General features: G+C 40.7%; 1 protein-coding gene across 1 annotated transcript in view; it reads right to left on the reverse strand.

The window, feature by feature from the left end:
* The window catches only part of LOC148368742 (adenylate cyclase type 6-like), an 89,941-nt gene that overhangs the window by 29,716 nt on the left and 39,068 nt on the right, over positions 1–21,157 (reverse strand). Inside the window, exons 4-9 of the mRNA XM_088330774.1 lie at positions 11,094–11,243; positions 6,159–6,280; positions 3,984–4,095; positions 1,694–1,821; positions 1,448–1,606; positions 1,242–1,383 (exon numbers count right to left, since the gene is read on the reverse strand). Of these exons, the coding sequence (XP_088186900.1) occupies positions 1,242–1,383; positions 1,448–1,606; positions 1,694–1,821; positions 3,984–4,095; positions 6,159–6,280; positions 11,094–11,243 (813 nt within the window). The remainder of the gene's footprint in view (positions 1–1,241; positions 1,384–1,447; positions 1,607–1,693; positions 1,822–3,983; positions 4,096–6,158; positions 6,281–11,093; positions 11,244–21,157) is intronic.

Below are 21,157 nucleotides of genomic sequence, written 5' to 3' on the forward strand. Positions count from 1 at the left end.
AGGAGTTCACGTGGCTTGTAGCAGATGACGCAACGCAAACATTGCATGAATGAAGATGAGTAAATACAGGTACATACTGATGACAGATGGAAAACAGCGATGTCATATACATGCAATGATTGCGATAAGTAGATTTATAATAAACTTAATTTCAAAGTGTTGTTTTGTTATATATTCTCATTATCAATCCTTAATACATTGCAACTTTTTTTTTTTTTCTGCGATTAGTCCTCTTATGAAATTATCTGCATTTATATAGCACTTTTCAAGTCAATGACTTCCCAAAGCGCTTTACATTGTGCTTCACATTTCCCAATAGCGGTTGTGATCTCTGCAGCCATGTAAGGCGCTAACCTGCTTATTGGGGGTATTGGGGGTTCAGTGTCTTACCCAAGGACACTTCGGCATGTAACACGGACAAGCCGGGATTCGAACTGGGATCCCTTAATCCTAAAACGATCGCTCTACCTCCTGAGCTACTGCCGCTCAAGTTGTGAAAAATGGGGCAGGCAAGTTTATGGCTGAGCAGGCAACTTTTCAGAGTTGTCTGCCCTGCTGTCCGGTAAATTTTTGTCATGAGTTTCAGACACTGCTAATATGTTCCAAAAATAACATATTAGTGATTGGCTGTTATAATTTTCTCTGAAATTTGACACCTTATTTTATTTTTTTGCCCTCTGTCTGTTTGACTTTGACACCCCTGGTGTAAATCAATGGAAAGGTCTTTACGACATGAACAAACTGAAAGCTGTTATATATCTTAAGACCTCTCTACAACATCTCCTGCACCCAGGGTTGGGTAGGGTTACTTTAACTTGATTACTATCAATTACTTTTGAATTACTCCAATACCAAATATGCTAATAAAAGACAAAAGAAACTAAATATGGATAAAATGACTAAATTTTGTGCAGGCTTACAGTGACGGAATACATGTAACGGCAAAAATGATGTTGGCAAGCTGTTTGGATTTATTTTCATTTTGTTTCTGTCGCATTTTATGTTAGTCCTGCCGGAGATCAAAGAGATCAAAGCCAGGAGAGAAAGCTTACCACGTGTTGTGAGTCATCATTTTATTCATATTTAGTTTCTTTTGTTTTTTATTAGCATATTTTGGTATTGGAGTAATCCAAAAGTAATTGAAAGTAATCAAGTTAAAGTAACCCTACCCAACCCTGCCTGTACCATATGTTAACAATACAACTTTTGCACACCCCATTGAGCTGCTTTCAAGCACTGACCCGTTTTTGGCTGCAGCCAAGGACCAGAAAGGTCTCGATGCTGTTCTCCTTTAGATACGCATTGCGCTCTCCTCCAAAGCCCGGCTCCACTTCGTAGTCCCCATTAAGATACTGCAAGGTGGCCTTGGTGATGTGGATGCGTCTAAGAAAAAGGGGAATAAGGATCAGGTTTCCTAAACAAAGCAAATGGTGATTATTCCGGCTACCCTGCTTTTCCTCCCGCTTCCATGTGATTTGCCAGCGTGACATCGTTCGACCACACGTCAAACTGCCACTTCCTGAGTCCTAAGACACCGCAGTGGACACGTCCGCTGTGGATGCCGACACGCATGTTGACGTTAACTCCCGTGACCTCGCGCACGAGCCTGAGGATGCAAAGACGAGAAGGTCAACGGGATTCGTTTCCCCGCTGCGAAATAAAAACAAGTGCGGAGATGGGGCTCTGTACTCACGAGATGGCCTCGATCATGTCCACGCCCATTTCTACGCAACAGTGGGCGTGGTCCGCTCGCGGTTCAGGAAGCCCAGACACACAATAGTAACAATCACCCAAAATTTTAATACGCAGACAGTGGTTTTCCTGAAAAAATGAGAAAAAAAACCTTTAAACATACTGTACACATTCACAAAAATCACATTTCTAATCCGTGGGCAAGAATCTGTTGACATGTCCCTATTTGTATTAGCGCAATACATCAAATGAATTTGATTATTCGAAATTTTAAGATTGAAAATGTACTAATTTAAGACAATCCTTATTTACGTAGTGTAATATAATTATTAACCACTAATTTGAAGTTCTGCAAAGGCTAATAATAACAATTCCTTTAAATTATCTTTACATTTAAAATGAGTTACTGTAGTCTGAACTTTTTTCCCAGGATGCTTTTTAATACAGACGCTCCCCTACTTACGACCATTCCGAAAAACGGTAGATACGAACATTTTTTTGAGATGTTGAAAACTATCCGGACCTTGCTGTAAGTTAGATTTTGTAATGTGTGCACCTTTTTCCGAGCACAGGACGGTACTGCAGTGCTTCTTTCCGTCGCTACCGGCACGTGGCGCTGTTTTTCAACACAAGGATACTGCTGGAAGTGCGAATTTCCCTATGGGGATAAATAAAGTATCTATCTATCTAACTATCTATCTATATCAAGTGTTTCTTTGAGTTTTATACTGCATGTTATGCAGTCAAATACAGTTTAATTGCAGGTCTGAAAGGTCATTTATTTATTTCTAATTTCTCTTTTGTGGGATAGGGTTATGTTTTCCTGTTTTGATGTCAAATATATCTTTAGCAGCTTCGACTTCAGCCTATTCCCTTTGGGAAAATGTTCATCTGCTATATCATTGTATTGGCACAGCTGGTTTTGTGCAAATATTCCGTTGCTTGTTTTTGTTAATTAGTTGTTGCCGTGGTTTTTTTGTGCTGTGTTCATACATAAAGCCACGGACAAATATTTAGCAGACTACTATTCCTACCACCCTACGTGAATTGAATTACTACGATAACACTCTACCATGATATTATGACCGAGTTAACACAGACAGAATTAGGGATGTCTGATAATACCGCTTTTTTCAGACCGACACGAGTTTTCAACAATACTGTAATACAAATCGTGGATAGCGATGAGTACATTTATAATATGGGAATTAAAACAGAGACTTATTGATCCAACATAAATGTGACTAATAACTGTTTTCTGGTTCAGTGATCCTTCGCTATAATGAGGTTTAATTTTCCCCGTTTCACTTCTTCACGATTTTGCTGACTTGCTAAAAAGTACCAAAGATAGTAGTTTATGTTCATGAATAAATACATATTTACATTACAGTACTTTTATTTGTTAAAGGACTGCTTGGGCTTGTGAAAACGTTTTGTTCTTTGATCGCATTGTATTTTATTGAATAATTATTGAAATAAGAAATAAAGGTTACTAGTTTACGGATTTCACCTATCACGGATTCAATTTGGAACCTGACCTTGCGATAAACAAAGGATTACAGTATTTTATTTTCGATATTCAAAAAAAAAGGATTTTAGACACACAATCGAAATAATTTCTAAAAAATACATCAACCAGTTTTTAGAAATATTGCCTGATATCCGAATAAATAGTATTCATACAAGACCATCCATGGAAAAATATATATTTTGAAATTACCATTATTTAGACATCAGTCTATATAATGGTAATTTTTAGAAATTGTTTCTAGGACAGGAGAGGACAGGAGAAAAGAAAAGAAAAGAAAAAAGAAGAAAAGAAAAAAGAGAAGCAAAGAGAAAAGAGAAGAAAAAAGAGAAGAGAAGACAAAAAGAGAAGAGCAGAGAAGAGAAGAGAAGAAAAAAGAGAAGAGCAGAGAAGAAAAGAGAAGAAAAAAGAGAAGAGAATAGAAGAGAAAGGAAGAGAAGAAAAGAGAAGAGAAAAAAGGAAAAGAAAAGAATAGAAAAGAAAACAAAAGAGAAGAGAAGAGAAGAGAAGGTCTTTATTGTCGTTACACAAAGTGTCAATGAAATTCAAAGCTGCCCCATATAGTGCACATATACACATAGAATTTAAAGGGACATAAAATTTAAAAGTAACATATAATTTAAAAGGAGGGCAATTACCAATATTTTTAAAAAAATTATAATAATCCACTCCTCACTAAATGTGAAATTATTCTAGGCTTTGTAAAAACAGACGTAAACTTTAAAATGTTTCGGCTAAGAACCAAGTGAGTGAGGAGCATTACCGAAGCCAGCTTGTCGAAACGGGCGAAGAGTTCATTAAGTGTCATGACCAATTCCTGAGCCGTGCACTGTGAAGCCAGGCTGGTAAAACCCTCGATGTCAGCAAAAAGAATACTGAGGACACAAACATATGTGGTACTGTTAACATTCGAGTTTAGCAGGAAACATCAGGTTTGAAAAAATGTAGGCTGGAGCATTGGAAACTCACAAATGTATATTATAGACATGGGATTGGGAACCTTTTTGACTCAAAGTGTCATGTTTACTGATGAGAATCACCTGTGCCCGCTCCTTTGGCGCCAACTGCCTCAGACTCTGATTGGCTCTCTGTCCCTATTTAAACCCACTCTTTTCTGTCACCTGTTGTCAGTCCGTCTGCGAACCTCACTGAATACTAGACAAGCCTTTTTGACCCTGATTCCCACCTGTCCCGTTTTTGCTCCCGTTTGTCTCCGGCTACAACCCGTGTTGATCTTGACCACGTTTTTTCTCTCCAGTCCCAGCTATCGACCTGTTTTTCCGTCCCCGACACCGCCATCGATCGCCACGGAAGTCCCAGAGCGACCTGCTTCCTGCTCCCAACGATCACACGATCTTGGGTGCAACCCTTTCCTGTCTTCCAATAAAACTGTGAGAAACGTAACGCCATTGGTTCCTGTTTCCGTTCTGGTCCTGACACAAAGTGCTAATAAGGAAATTATGAAGATTTTTTTTCTTTTTTTCCTTGCATATTCTTTCGCTCAGTGACATTCAATGGTTTAAATATAAAAAATGATTATATGAAATAAGAATAATGCCTGGGCACGTGTCCCATATCAACAAATGTCCGACTTAAAACTTGGCTCAGATAAGTTTATTCTCTTAAAACCTTTGGACACCTGCAAAGGAGATTGCACGGGATGCCTTTCTGATATTTTGATTATCATATCTTACTGTTTTCGGTTGTTTTGACTGTTCTCACTGTCTACCTTGTTGTCATTATCGGCCCATCCTGTTGCGGTTCTCTGAGTTGGTTTCGTAACCTCGGAGATTTAACAAAAAGAAAGGGTTCAAGGGAGGGCTTTTAGAACAGGTTTTCCTATCTGAGGTTTGTGCTCTTTTCTGTTCTTCTTGCAAGTTCAAAATTCATTGATGTCTTCTCTCCTTATTTTGAGTGTCCAATAAACTATAACCGTATCAATATGAACAGTCAAGATGAACCTCAACAATCTTAAAGGGACACACTTGAATTATGTTGGCAAAAAAATAGACTAATTCCTCCTCTAGAAGGGCCTCATAATTCTTTTCAGGCGTCACTGCAGTGATTTGTATTTACAGTGCATGCCTTGTGGAAAAGGGCAGCTTGCCGTTTTCCTCTGTGCCCCGCACATTTGAGGAAATTGACAACCAAACCCCAATTTATAGTACATGTTTGATACTTGACGCCATTGGCGCTGCGCCATTTTCCTCCAAAAAGTTCCCTTTAAACACCTGATGCCATAGGCAAAATGCCGATCGCCAGAGGCATTAAGCGTGGTTAGTTTTAGACTGATACATTAAACAACAAATTATATAAATTTATTACAGTTCGGGGTCCAAGTCGAGTCATGTTTACTTGTATATCCCTTTATCACAAGGAGTCTCAAATGGCTGCACAGACCACAGATTATTGCAAACTACAGACTATTGTTACACAATCCCCTGATCTAACACCAACATCAGGGCAAGGAAAAACTCAAAATCTCAAAATGAGGTTCATGAAGAAACATTGAGAAGAGACCGCACATGAGGTAATCCCCCTTCCAGGAAGACCAGAATGCAACGGATGTTGCAATGACAAATAATAAACAGATATTATCAACGTGAAAATATAGGTTATTCATAAGCTATCAAATAGAATGAAGAGTAAATTTGCCTTCAATAGCAAATGACTGCAGTACATTGGCTAGGTGCTGTAACTGAATATGTACCAAGGTTCTTCGTCTTTGGGGATTTTCCTTCTTTGGCGGATGCTTATTAAGTATTCTCTCACTTGTGTTAAACAGGCTGCACTCCACTAAGCCTCGCTATCCTCTCTCTTTCATTATTTTGTTATCCATCATATCAGACCATCTGTCACGTCTTGCATCATCATGCAAAAAGGCTAAATCAATCAAGGAAAAGGAAAGGGAATAACGTCTTCACGTTTCGGGACTGACCTGACATTGTCGTGTTTCTGGATGTAGATCTTATGAAACATCATGTCTTCCTTCTTGGCATTGATGTCAGCCTTCATCTCCATGGCAACATGCCTTGGCAGCACTGAGAGCAACAGACGTTCCTGGGAAACATGTAAAAAAAAAAATGAAACAAAGTGCAGACTGCATCACACTCTGGTCATCTCTGACGGACAGTTTGGGTTTTCAAAAATGAATATGAATGACAAGGGCTCATTTGGGACCACTGTGCTGTAAGTTCAGGTTTTTAGTGTGGACCACAGATAATCATTGGAAAATTCTGACATACAGTGGCTTCCGAAAATATTTGGCCCCCTTGAACTTTGTGACCTTTTGCCACATTTCAGACTTCAAACATCAAGATATAAAACTGTAGGTTCATGTGAAGCATCAACAATAAGTGGGATACAATCATGAAGTGGAACACACTTTATTGGAAATTTAAAAAAAAAAATTAACGAATAAAAAACAAAAAAAGCGGGTTTTGTAAAATTATTCAGCCCGTTTACTTTCAGTGCAGCAAACTCTGTCCAGTGAGGATCTCTGAATGATTCAATGTTGATCTAAATGACTAACGATGATAAATGGAATCCACCTGTGTGTAATCAAGTCTCTGTATGTATGCACCTGCACTGTGATGGTATCAGAGGTCTGTTTAAAGCGCAGAGAGCATCATGAAGAACGAGGAACAAACCAGGCAGGTCCGAGATACTGTTGTGGAGAAAATAAAGCTGGATTTGGGTACAAGAACAAAAACCCCAAGCTTTAAACATCCCAAGGAGCACTGTGCAAGCCATAATAATGAAATGGCAGGAGTATCAGACCACTGCAAATCTACCAAGATCGGGTCGTCCCCCTAAACCTTCAGCTCATACAAGGAGAAAACTGAGATGCAGCCAAGAGTTCCTTGATCACTCTTGATGAACTGCAGAGGTCTACAGCCGAAGTGGGAGAATCGGTCTATCGGACAACAATCAGTCGTATACTGCACAAATGTGGCCTTTATGGAAGAGCGGCAAGAAGGAAGCCATTTCTTAAAGATATCCATAAAAATTGTTGTTTAAAGTGCCACAAGCCACCATGGAGACACACCAAACATGTGGAAGAAGGTGCTCTGGTCAGATGAGACCAAAATCGAACTTTTTGGCAACAATGCAAGATGTTATGTTTGGCCTAAAAGCAGCACAGCTCATCACCCTCAACACACCATCCCCACAGTCAAACATGGCGGTGGCTGTATCATGGTTTGGGCCTGCCTTTCTTCAGCAGGGACAGGGAAGATGGTTAAAATTCATTGGAAGATGGATGGGGCCAAATACAGGACTATTCTGGAAGAAAACCTGATGGTGTCCGCAAAAGACCTGAGACTGAGAAGGAGATTTGTCTTGAAACAAGACAATGATCCAAAACATAAAGCAAAAGCTACAATGAAATGGTTCACCAAAAAACATATCAAGGTGTTAGAATGGCCAAGTCAAAGTCCAGACCTCAATCCAATTGAGAATCTGTGGAAAGAACTGAAAACTGTTGTTCACAAACGCTTTCCATCCAACCTCACTGAGCTTGAGGTCTTTTGCAAGGAGGAATGGGCAAAAATATCAGTTTCTTGATGTGCAAAACTGATAGAGACATACCCCAAGCGACTTGTAGCTGTAATCGCAGCAAAAGGTGGCGCTACAAAGCATTAACTCAATGGGGATGAATAATTTTGCACACCCACTTTTTCGTTTTTTATTTGTTAAAAAAGTTTTAAATTGCCAATAAAGTGTGTTCCACTTCATGATTGTGTCCCACTTGTTGTTGATGCCTCACAAGAAATTACAGTTTTATATTTTTATGTTTGATGTCTGAAAATTATGTGACCCAATTCAGAGCTGGGTCGAATCTAACAGGAATCTTGCTGAGTCTTGTTTCGATGTATTAGCTAAAATGGGAGACTCGAGACTTCAGTACTCGGGCTGCTGAATTTATGACTTGTGACGTGATCACCAAAGCCTTCTTCTTTAATGTAAACCCAAGTAGATTTAAATGTCATACCAAAACATTATTAACGCATTAACACAGGATCAGAAATGTTAAACTTGGTATCCTAGTAAGCGCACTAAGTCCCAATACTCAAAAACAATGAACTCTAAGACAGGTGCAACATACGTCGGTTTACAACAGCAAACGTTGTATAATGAGTCTTATTTTCCTCTTTTTTTTAATTATTATTTTACTCTGGTGAATAAAGTACCGTAAATTCCGGACTAGAGAGCGCACCTGATTATAAGCCGCACCCACCACAATTTAAGAAGATAACCGCTTTTGTACTTACACAAGCCGCATCTGTACATAAGCTGCATGCGACATGTAACACAGTCACAAAATTATCCCAAACCCGACTTTGAGTCCCGCGATTATAACTGAATATAAAGTACACAATTTAAAAACCACAGCCGGCAAAATTAACGGAAAATGATACCGGTACTTAAGGTTTGATGCGGACCTGCAGAGTCCGGGTCCCGTTGAAAGTAAAGTAAAAAAAATGTATATTTCCAAAGGTAAGGGAAAAATATATATCCACTATTGTCCGCTGCGTCCACAAACACGTCTCACCTTTATTCCACTTCCCCTCAGCCCCCGTTGTTTTAGCCCCTTCTTTTTGATTCGCCCGTGGTAAACATATCAGAATAAGTCTCTAAAATAAATACATTACAAAAATATACAATTGCAAACACATATTATACATGGTTACACATATTTACAAAGAAAGAGGGTACACCGAGAGAGTTTTCAAAGCTTTAATAATAACTTTTATCCCAAACCGTGCCTGTGAAGGGTAGCAAAACGCTACTAGAAACACGCTCGCAACACAGTAAACGGGTCTGTTAAAAAAAATATATGGTACTTGTAGAAATCACAGTAAACCGTCCTCTTTTTCCTCCATATATCTGATGTCATCAAAGTCGTCTTCCCCAGTATGGGTAAGAGTCTTTGTCATATAGAAGTCGCCCCCACGCTCCCTTATTCAGAATCACGCTAGCAACACACTCGCAAAGTAAAGTTTACGTGCAGTAGCCCTGTTTCCTTCTTTATCGGACTGCTCGATTGCTTTTAGCTTGAAAGCTGCGTCATGTGCCTTTCTTATTGCAATTTACATGGTGAGAATATGTCTACACTAATTTAAATTGTGCACAAGCTAAGAAGTTGCAGTCTTCCTCGGCGCATATATTCCACCGGTCTAAATCTTACCTTTTGTACTCGAGCGCCGCTGGCGACTGTTAGAAAAATTACATAAATTGGCCGCATCGCTGAATAAGCCGCAGGGTTGAACGTTTGGGAAAAAAGTAGCGTCTTATAGTCCGGAATTTACGGTAAACACAATATCTCACAAATTGGATTGTTTTTTTGTTTTTTTAAACAAGACACCTTGATCATCAAAATCTGCAAATGATAAATACAAAAAAAGAAAGCTCATATTCACAGTTTCAACGCGTACAACACGTAATTGTCAAGACCTGAACAATGGGTAGACCCAATCGCGTAACGTTTCTCACAGGTTTATTGAGATATAAGGGAAAGGCAGCGCCCGCGATCCGGTGCTCGCTGGACGCGGGTAGTAAGCTGCTCGCAGAATCGGAACATGTTCCGAATGCGGAAGTGGCTCTTCCGGAACGGGAGATCGTAGTGTCGTAGATGGAAAAAGAGGTCGATAGACGGGACAGGAGAGCAAAACGTGGTCAGGATCAAAAACGAGTCGTAGCCGGAGACAAACGGGGAAATCAGGAACGGACGGGTGGAAAAAAGCGGGGCCGACGGGAGTCAGAGTCAAAATTCTTGTCTTGCAGAAACAGAGGTTCATTGACGGACTGACCACAGGCGAGTGAAAGGACTGGGCTTAAAAAGGACGGGGAACCAATCAGGAAGCCAGCAGCGGCTGGCGCCAAACGAGCGGGCACAGGTGATGTTAATCAGTCATCATGACAGTAATACAGCAACGATGTAGCTTCAGCGAAATAAAAATTCAAGGGGTGCAAATTGCGTAGGGAAAATGTGCAAGTTTATTGACTTGAAGTGTTGTGTGTGCATGAATGAATAAACGTCATGGAATTTTGAAAAGTTGAGTAAATGCTAACTTTCAAAATCTATGAAAAAATAACATAATTGAACATTATTTAAGCATAAATGAAAAATTGGTTTTAATATCCTCCACACTAATCATGCAATGCAAATCAGTGTATCTGGCATCGTGGGTAAAATTAGTGAGACAATGAGATAAAAACGAATGCATTTTCATGTGTCATCTGTTTAACTGGTGGTCTAGTGATAAAGTCTCTGCGCTCTCACTGCTGCGACCTGGGTTTGATTCCCCTTGCATTCAAAGTTATGGAATTTAGATCAGCCCACATTTATTGACTTATCAAGCATTGCACTAATTCATACCATGAGTGTATGAAGAGCCAATGGTTATACATGAATTAACACAGTCTTGTCTCAATTTTATGCGTTTTATGTATGAAATTTATAGGACAAAGCACTATTTTTTGAGGGTGTACCTCATAAAAAAAAAGTTTATTATTTTTGTCTAAACATTTTTCAGGCAATATATCCTTTTATCTATCGTAGGGCGGCATTAGCTCAGGAGGTTAGAGGGCTCGTCTTGGGATCAAGAGATCGCAGGTATGTTTCCCGGCTCCTCCACGTTATATGTTGAAGTGTCCTTGGGCAAGACACTGAATCCCTAATGCCCCCAATAAGCAGGTTGGCGCCTTGCATGGCTGCACGGCCGCTATTGGTGTGTGAGTGTGTGTGAAAGGGTAAGTGTGAAGCACATTGTAAAGCGCTTTGGGAAGTCTTCATTGACTTGAAAAGCGCTATAGAAATGCAGACCATTTACCATTTATAAAACATTTTTTAAAAAGCCATAATAATCACCTGTTGCTGGTTCTCCCTCTGCAGATGTAGTCTGGCCTGGATATAACCTCTCGTCTCCTGGAAGGCTTGTCTCTGAGATACCTCGGCTGGGTAGTGCGTGCAGATTCCGATGATATTGGTGCAAAGAAAAATGAGGACGTTTGCACTCACCTATAGAGACAAAAGTTTTTCAATCAGTATTAACTCGGTATTCCCCAATTCTTCTGAGCACACTTAAAAAAAATCCTGAGGTAAACTGTCAATTGAAAAAGTGTAATAATAAATTCCCCAGATTAGTTTCATTCTTTTAAAAGCTTAAAATATTAACACATCAACCATCCTTTCAGTCATCATCCTTCCGATCTCCTCTTTCTTCCACTCAGTCGCTTTACTTCCACATCCTCTCACATTTAGTGACCCTATAACTAGGGTTTGCGAGACCTTTCGGTCTTCCGCCCCACTTTCTTTGCCTTGCTGTCTCTTAGGGGGTAGAGATAGAGAGGAGAGAATCCCCAGTCCCCTCGCTCCTTCCACTTTAATCGCCTCTTATGACACGCAGCGGACCACGGTGGGAGAATTCTCTTACCTCTCACGAGGAGAGGAGATATTAGATAATATTACAGTGTAATGATAGACCACTAGATGTTGCTTTATTGTGCAGTGCAACCAAACACAAATGCTGCAGAGCACAACGAATATTATAAACTCAAAAAGACCAAACCGCACCATTGTCTTCTCATTTTTTTTAGCCTAGACTTTTAGAAAGTTTTTGGGGACCTGTAGCAGTAAGATGGCGGACAATCACGTCAGTTCCCTCTAGGTGAGCCTCATGATAGTTCATGTATTTTTCCTTTTTATTCAAAAGAATATTGTTTTTTTCCCAATGAATTAAGTTTTTTACCACAAGGAGGCCTCCCTTTAAAATCAGCAAAGTTATGTGAAAGATTTTTACTTTATTTGATATATTTTATTATTCCTGAAGTGCAATCTTGGACAGCTTTAGCAAACAAAATAAGTTATTAAATATACTCTCCTACCTCATGGGCAGATAATTAGGATACAACAAGAAAAATAAAGTAGTCATCTGCTGCCACCTACTAAAATGGTTGAAAGTTATAGTTACTTGGCTGCATTGTTCCCTCTAAGGTGCCGGACCTGAGCAAAGGCCCGACCTGAGCAAAGGCCCGACCACCAGCGGACCCCACCTCCATGCCTGGCTCCAGAAGGGGGCCCCGGGAACCCGCGAAATTGTGAACCAATGTTTTTTCTCTACATAAGGGATCTTCTTATCTACGTTTTGTCTGGCCCCTCACCTAGAACCTGTTTTCCATAGCTCCTTGGATCATTGGGACACACAAACTCCTCCACCACAATAGGTTAAATATGTTATGACCAAAAGAACATGATCCCGGATACAAGTGGCTGAAGTTTCCTCCGCAGGGTGTCTGGGATCTCCCTTAGAGATAAGGTGAGAAGCTCAGTCATCAGGGAGGGACTCTGTGTAGAGCCACTGCTCCCCCACATTCAGAGATGCCAGTTGAGGTGGCTCGGGCATCTGATAAGGATGCCTCCTGGACACCTCCCTCGGGAGGTGTTCCGGGCATGTCCCACCGGCAGGAGGCCCCGGAGGCGACCCAGGAAACGCTGGAGAGACAACGTCTCTAGGCTGGCCTGGGAACGCCTTGAGATCCCGTCGGATGGGCTGGAGGAAGTGGCTGGGGATAGGGACATCTGGGCTTCCCTGTTAAGGCTGCTGCCCCTGTGACCTGGCCCCGGATAAGCGGAAGACGATGGAAGGATAAATGGAGGTTAAATATCGCAAGTGTTCTACTCTGGATGCAAAAATTGTCAACTGGATGCCAAAGATAGAAAAAAATGTTTACAGGTTCACTTATATACCGTATATTCCGGACTCTAAGCCGCTACTTTTTTCCCAAAGTTCAACCCTGCGGCTTATTCAGTGATGCGGCCAATTTATGTAATTTTTCTAACGGCTGCTAGCGGCGCTCGAGTACAAAAGGTAAGATTTAGACCCCTGGAATATATGCGCCGAGGAAGACTGCAACTTCTTAGCTTGTGTACAAATTAAATTAGCGTAAACTTACCCTCATCATGCAAATTGCAAAAAAAGCACATGACGCAGCTTTCAAGCTAAAAGCAATCGAGCAATCCGATAAAGAAGGAAACAGAACAAACAGCACGTAAACTTTACTTTGCGAGCGTGTTGCTAGCGTGTTTTGGATCATGTTTTAGAATAAGGGAGCGTGGGACGACATCTATATGACAAAGTTTCTTTCCGATACTGAGGAAGACAACTTTGATAGCGTCAATTATAAGGAAGAAGATGAGGACGGTTTACCATGATTTATAAAAGTACGGTATATTTTTTTAACAGACCCGTTTTCTGTTTAGCGAGCGTGTTGCTAGTAGCGTGTTGCTACCTGTCACAGTCACGGTTTGGGATGAAAGTTATATTATTATTTTTAAAGCTTTGAAAACTCTCTCGGTGTACCGTCTTTCTTTGTAAATATGTGTAACCATGTATAATATGTATTTGCAACTGTATATTTTTGTAATGTATTTACTTTAGAGACTTATTCTGATATGTTTTCCACGGGCGAATCAAAAAGAAGGGGCGAAAACAATGGGGGCTGACGGGAAGTGGAGTAAAGGTGAGACATGTTTGTGGACGCTGTGGACAATAGTGGATATATATTTTACCCACCCTTACCTTTGAAAATATGGACTTTTTTTACTTTACTTTCAACGGGACCCGGATCGGGTTTGGGTCACTTTTGTGATTGTGTTTCATGTTTTAATGTGGGCGCATGCGGCTTATATACGGGTGCGGCTTGTATACGTATAAAAGCAGTTTTCCTCTTCAAATGTGGTGGGTGCGGCTTATAATCAGGTGCGCTCTATAGTCCGGAATTTACGGTAATATCTTCCAGACACATTGTTTTTGAAACCATGGCACTTTTGATGTATCGGATTCCTTTGTATTCAATTTGTTAATTATCTATACAAATAGCCTTTGAAATTTGAGCAGCCAAAGTATGGTATCAAATTTCCATTGCATCGCTAGTAAAGCATCATTTCCTCGACATATCGTCTTCATGTTTGCAGAATAAACGTGATACTCCCCATTCAACAATCTACATGAAAGGCTGATAAAGATTAAAGAACTAAAAATAATGAAGGGGGTGGCTGTCCAGATGCACACTGGAGAAACAAACATTATCAAAGACGTTCTGCCACTCTGGCCCGTATCATGTCAATTCAAAGTTAAACAAAACAAAAATGGGAATCTCTATGCTTGAACGTGAGAATAACATTCTTTGCCATGAAAATAAAAATATACACAAATGTTGTTTGTGGCGTATTCACACTTCACAATAACATCTAGGTAGAAAGGGAAAAAAATGTATTCAAGTACAGTGGAACCTCGGTTCTCGACCATAATCAGTTCCAGAACCCTGTTCGAAAACCGATTTGTTCGATCACGGAAATTATTTTTCCCATTAGAAATAATGTAAATCGTTTTAATCCGTTCCAACACCCTGAATGTTTACCTTGAATGTTTAACGTAAACATAAAGCTAACCCAGGCTAATCGTACGTTCGCGTTATCGGAATCTTCCGTACGAAAGATTACGCTAACATGAACGTGTAAAAATAAAAAAATCAGGTCATTTAGCACCCGGGTCTCCACAACAAGTGGTGAGCGGTTCATTGGAAAGGGGGCTGCGTCCCAACACCCTGAATGTTGGGCTCCGTTCCAACACCCTGAATGTTTACCGTAAACATAAAGCTAACCCAGGCTAATCGTACGTTTGCGTTATCGTAATCTTCCGTACGAAAGATTATGCAAACATGAACGTACGCACTCACGCGTTACCGGCGTTCGAACTCCGATTTTTTGACCGAACAGCAAAGCAAGAATTTCTCGAAATTTTTGGTTGGACTCCGATTTCCGAGGTTCCGCTGTATACCTTTTTATGCCAGAAACTAGGACAGTATCTTTTAAGTAAGTGAATACAGTAATCAGTCCTTTTTCGCTGAAGTTACTCCCAAAAAACAAACCTGCGCAGGTAAAATTCATGACATAGTAACCTAATATTTTTAAACTATTATCATACAATTAAATACTCTTCAATATATTGAAATCAAAGATGAAAACCTTGTCATGAACCAGAGCCGGGTTCAGGACCCAAACGTGTGACGATATTCAAACAAGCCTTTTATTTTACGGGAAATGGGGAGTCATGGACATTAGGCAGCAGTCTGGCGTGAAATGATAGGAAGCCAGAGGCCGACGAAATCGATACCAATTGCCCGAGTTGATATCGGACAGATGGGGTCGATACCGGACAGGACAGGACAGACAGGATAGATAGTGAAACGGGATATCGAAAATAAACAGGACAACCTGACGAGAACGAAAATTGGGGAAAATAATAAACAGGACAAAAAAAGACGGGAAAGAAACTGGAAAACAATATTAATCGGGACAAAAATAAACGGGAACAATACCAGACAGGGGATACAAACAACAAACAGGACCGAGTCAAAAGCCACGTCTTGCGGGGCAGAGGGCCGTTGACGGACTGACAAAGGAAAAATGACAGCACTGAGCTTAAATAGACGGAAACCCAATCTGTCAATGAGTCGCAGCTGGCGGCACATTTGTTGAACAAATAAAAGTACTGTGTAAGATTTATATTTTTTTTTCCCGCATATGTTTCAATATTTTAGTCATTTTATACCTTTTTTTGCATTCATCAAATGTTTCAAACATCAACGCTGCAATTTATAATTGCAATATTTTGAAAGACCACATCAAAATTGTCTTTATATTGTAACATGCCGTAAACGCAAAAAGATGAGAAATCAGGACATTTTATATACAGAGATATGTAGAATGTTGTGGTGATTCATAATTCACAGTTATATTAGAAAAAGAAAATGCAACAAGTATTTTTTAAAGAATAAGTTTATAATATACTCTTTAAAAACTGATTGTGTTCAAATTGAGCGTTTTAACAGGTATTGAAGTAAGTATTTATACTATTGTGTCATGATTACTGATGTGACTCAGCTGCTTTGGCGCCAACTGCCGCAGGTTCTGATTGGCTCCCGATCAGTATTTACATCCAGTCCTGTCTGTCCCCTTTTTACAGTCGGTCTGCAAACCTCAGTTAACAATAGGCAAGCCTTTTTCAACCCTGAATCCCATCCGTCCCGTTTTTGCTCCCGTCTGTTCCCCTGCTTTGACCCGTTTTTGATCCTGACCATGTCTACTCTCCCGTCCTGGCTTTCGACCTCCTTTAGTCCCAGACCACATCTTCTCTCCTATTCTGGCTTACGACTCGCTTCCAACCCCGACCATGTTTTTGCTCTTCTGTCCCGGCTACTGACCCGTTTTTCCGTCCCCGACACCGCCAATCCCAGTATCAGAGCAACCTGCTTCCCACATCCAGCAATCCCCGGATCGTGGACACAACCCTTTCTCTTTCTCAGTAGCCTAGATGGTAGTGTGCCCGCTTTGAGACTGGGAGGTCGCTGGTTCGCGCCTCAGCCGAGTCTTACCTAATTGGTAAAATGGCGGCGCCCTCTGTTGGCTGCGGCTGCATCGGCTCGCTACAACGGGTCAGGTGTATCGACATTTCGTTCTGTGTACATTGTTACAAAGAATGACAATACAAAGGAAATTATTATTATTATTATTATTATATTAATACTTGTAAGAAACGCAACGCAAGTGGGTCCTGTCTCCATTCTGGTCCTGACACTATTGAGTCTACCGGGTAGAACTATAATAGGTGTAATTTAGATTATACATTTTTTAAAAAGGTAATCAATAATGTAAATTACCTATAGACGATTTTACAAGACAATTTATGATTAAAATATAAACTGTAACTGTTCTGTAGCTTTTTTTGGGTTTCAGTGTTGTAACTATATTACATTAAATAACCTCTGTGAGGACAAGCAAAGCATAAAATGGACGAATGAATCATCAACTGTACTCCCAGAACCTTAAGAGTTCAAATGTGGTGAACAAAAAAACCCAAAACTTGGTCTTAAAAACGTTTATGAATCAATCCTTCTAACAAAGATTCAAACATTGATCTAACACACAGGTGTCCAACAGGCAGCCCGCGGGCCAGATCAGGCCCGCTAAGGGATTGAATCCGGCCCGCGAGACAACACTCAGAGAAGCGCAAGAGATAAACAAGCTGCAGGTTGAAATATGTCAACTTGATGTTGCCAAAGCCAGGTGCCTCGAACAAAGACACTGTACTTGTATTTATTTCTCTCTCTCTCTCTCCCTCTCTCTCTCTCTGTCGCTCTCTTTATTTTCCACCCCTTTTCTCCCTCTCTGTGTCTCTCTTTTTCTCTTCCTTTGTTGCTCTTTGTCTCTTTCTCTCTCTGTGTCTTTTAACCTCTTTTGCTCTAACTTCCTTTTTTCCTTTACTCTCTTTTCTCTTTCTCTCTTCATACCCTTCGTGCTTTCTTTTCTCTTTTCTCTCCTATTTCTCTTTGGATTTCTTTCTTCCTCTCCCTTTATATTCCCCCTCTCTCAGGAGTTTCTATCTTTTGTTACTCACGCTCTCTCCCTCTCTCTCTTTTTCTTTCTTTGTCCTGCCCTGTCTCCTTTTCCCTCCCTCTTTCTTTTATTTCTTTATCTCCTTATTTTCTCTTTGATCTACTAGTCCGGCCCCCGACAGAATGTTTGTTCTATCGTGTGGCCCCCCGAGTTAAAATGAGTTTGACACCCCTGATCCAACACAACAGAAAATAGTTCGCTACAAGAAACGTACCGTAAATTCCGGAATATAAGCCACTACTTTTTTCCCAAACCTTCAACCCTGCGGCTTATTCAGTGATGCTGCCAATTTATGTAATTTTTCTAACAGTCGCCAGCGGCGCTCGAGTACAAAAGGTAAGAATTAGACCGGTATATGCGCCGAAGAAGACTGCAACTTCTTAGCTTGTGCACAAATTAAATTAGCGTAGACATATCCTCACCATTCAAATTGTAAAAAGAAAGGCACATGACGGAGCTTTCAAGCTAAAAGCAAACGAGCAGTCCGATAAAGAAGGAAACAGAGCTACTGCACGTAAACTTCACTTTGCGAGCGTGTTGCTAGCGTGTTTTTGAATAAGGGAGCGTGGGACGACGTCTATATGACAAAGTCTCTTTCCCGTACTGGGCAAGACGACTTTGATGACGTCAGTTATAAAGGGGAAGATGAGGACGATTTACCGTGGTTTCTACAAGTACGGTATGTTTTTTTAACAGACCCATTTGCTGTGTTGCGAGCGTGTTTCTAGTAGCATTTTGCTACCCTTCACAGGCACCGTTTGGGATGAAAGTTATATTATTAAAGCTTTGAAAACTCTCTCGGTGTACCGTCTTTCTTTGTAAATATGTGTAACCGATGTATAATATGTATTTGCACCTGTATATTTTTGTAATGTATTTATTTGAGATACTTATTCTGATATGTTTTGCGATTTAAAAAAGAGGGGCGGAGCAAACGCGGGCTGACGAGAAGTGGGGTAAAGAGAGACCTGTTGTCGCGGCGGACAATAGTCGATATATATTTTTCCCACCCTTACCTTTGGAAATATAGACTTTTTTTCCTTGGATTAGGCAGGCACCCGGACTCTGCAGGTCTGCATCAAACGTACCGGAATCATTTTCCATTCATTTTGCTGGCTATTGTTTTTGGACTGTGTACTTTATATTCAGTTACAATCGCGGGACTTAAAAACGGGTTTGGGCTAATTTTGTGATTGTATTACATGTTTTAATGTGGGCGCATGCGGCTAATATACAGGTGCGGCTTGTGTAAGTACAATATCGGTTTTCCTCTTAAAATGTGGTGGGTGCGGCTTATAATCAGGTGCGCTCTATAGTCCGGAATTTACGGTAATACTTTGTTGGCTAAAGGTCACCCAACATGAGTGGAGAAGGAGAAAGGGTAAAAAAAATAGAACATAGAGGATGAAGTTGATGACAGCTATCAAGTGGCAATAAGCAGGATGTAGAAGGAAAAAGAGAGGGAAAAAAACAGCATGAATGAGTGATATCTGCAGAGGACAGATTTAGGCCGCAGTGACATGAGGCAGATGGCGCTCACTTCTGCTTACATTTGACTCGCTCTTCAAGCAAAACACAACAACTAGGAGACCAAGAGTGCTTTTGTCTGTTTTATGCAGGTAGCTTGCTGCAAAAGATAAAAACAACAAAAAATGTTTTCGTTTCTGGCAGGCCTCCCCTTTGGAAGAAGAAATCCCCCCTCCCCCTGAAAGATCACATAATATTGGTGGGGACAAAACAACAATTGCTTCTCCTCGTATTTCTTGAAAATAATAATAATTTTGTTTACGTGGTTATCATATTTCTGCTTTCCATTTTGCATCACTTTAAACCATGGGACCCATTGTAAAAAAAATCAGTAAAAACAATACAGTATTGTATCACTGACTCTCAAAGTTTTAACAAAGCACACAATATGCCAAACTGAACTACGCAAGGGAAAGGCTTTGAAGGAAGTAGCTCAGCCAATAACTTACCTGTATTGTGTCAATGCCATGAACCAAATCAATGGCAGAAAAGCCTTTTATAAAACACCATCCGATTGTCACGACAAGAACAGAATCAGGACCCAAATGCGTAACGTTAACCACAAGTTTATTGAAAGAAAGAGGAAGGGCAGCGCCAGCGATCCGGTGCTCGCTGGACGCGTGAAGCAAGCCGCTCACAGAATCGGATGGTGTTCCGAATATGGAAGTGGATCTTCCGGAGCGGGAAATGGCGGATTCGAGGACGGAAAAACAGGCCCATAGCTGGGAAAGGAGAGCAAAAACGTGGTCGGGGTCAAAAAACTGGTCTTAGCCGGAGACAAACAGGGAGATCAGGACCGGACGGGTGAAAAAACGGGTGCAAAAAGCGGGACTGACGGGAGTCAGAGTCAAAGTGCTTGCCTTGTAGAAACAGAAGTTCGCTGACGGACTGACAACAGGAGAGTGAAAGGATTGGGCTTAAAAAGGACAGGGAACCAATCAGGTAGCCCGCAGCGGCTGGCGGCAAACGAGCGGCCACAGGTGATACTAATCAGTCATCATGACACCGATACCAAACAGGCAACCTATAGACGTAACTCGTCATATGGACAAACACTGCATTTTTATTCCTCCTCTCCACCGTCCATCTGCGCCTTCTGCTGACCACCAGAAAAGGTAAAAAATCATTTTCTTTATCCTTTTTTTATTTTTACACGTTCATGTTAGCGTAATCTTCCGTACGAAAGATTACGCTAACGCGAACGTACGATTAGCCTGGGTGACATTTATGTTATTTGTGTCTTAAAGGTAAACAAAGGTAAACATTCAGGGTGTTGGAACGGATTAAAACGATTTACATTATTTGTAATGGGGAAAATGATTTCTGTGTTCGAACAAATCGCTTTTCGAACAGGGTTCTAGAACGGATTATGGTCGAGAACCGAGGTTCCACTGTATATGGAATATTACATAATTACGTCACAAAAGTAGATGCTATTTCCACTGGATATAGCCGGACGGCCTACTGACCAGTCGGGACAAGACCAAAGCCTAATCCTTACATATCAAAATGGCTTTATGTAAGTGCTGTTCTTATCTAGGCAGAATAAGGGGGCATTGAAGCAATTCATTGTATATTAAAATGCATTGTTTCCACGAAAAGCCTCAATCTACAAAATTTAGGTTTAATCAGAGATCAACTCACAGAGGCCAAAGACATAAAATACACATTCTCTGGCGTCAAAGCTTTTGATTCCTTATTCTGGACATGAGGGGTGACGGTTGGTAATGGATTTTTTTTTCATGCGCTTGTTCATGAACCTTTGTCTATGGCTTTGGTAAGGAGGGGTTTCAATTAGACCTAAGATTTATGGCCCGAGCCCGAACCCAAACCCGAACCCGAGGCAATTTCGGGCCGGGTCGGGCCTGAAATGTCAGTCATACGGTCGGGTCGGGTCGGGTTCGGTCCTGCTTTTTTTTTTTTTTTTTTTTTTTTTTTTTTTTTAAATT

Source organism: Urocampus carinirostris, chromosome 3, assembly GCF_059441175.1.
Source record: "Urocampus carinirostris isolate Australia breed hairy pipefish chromosome 3, RoL_Ucar_1.0, whole genome shotgun sequence".
NCBI lineage: Eukaryota > Metazoa > Chordata > Actinopteri > Syngnathiformes > Syngnathidae > Urocampus > Urocampus carinirostris.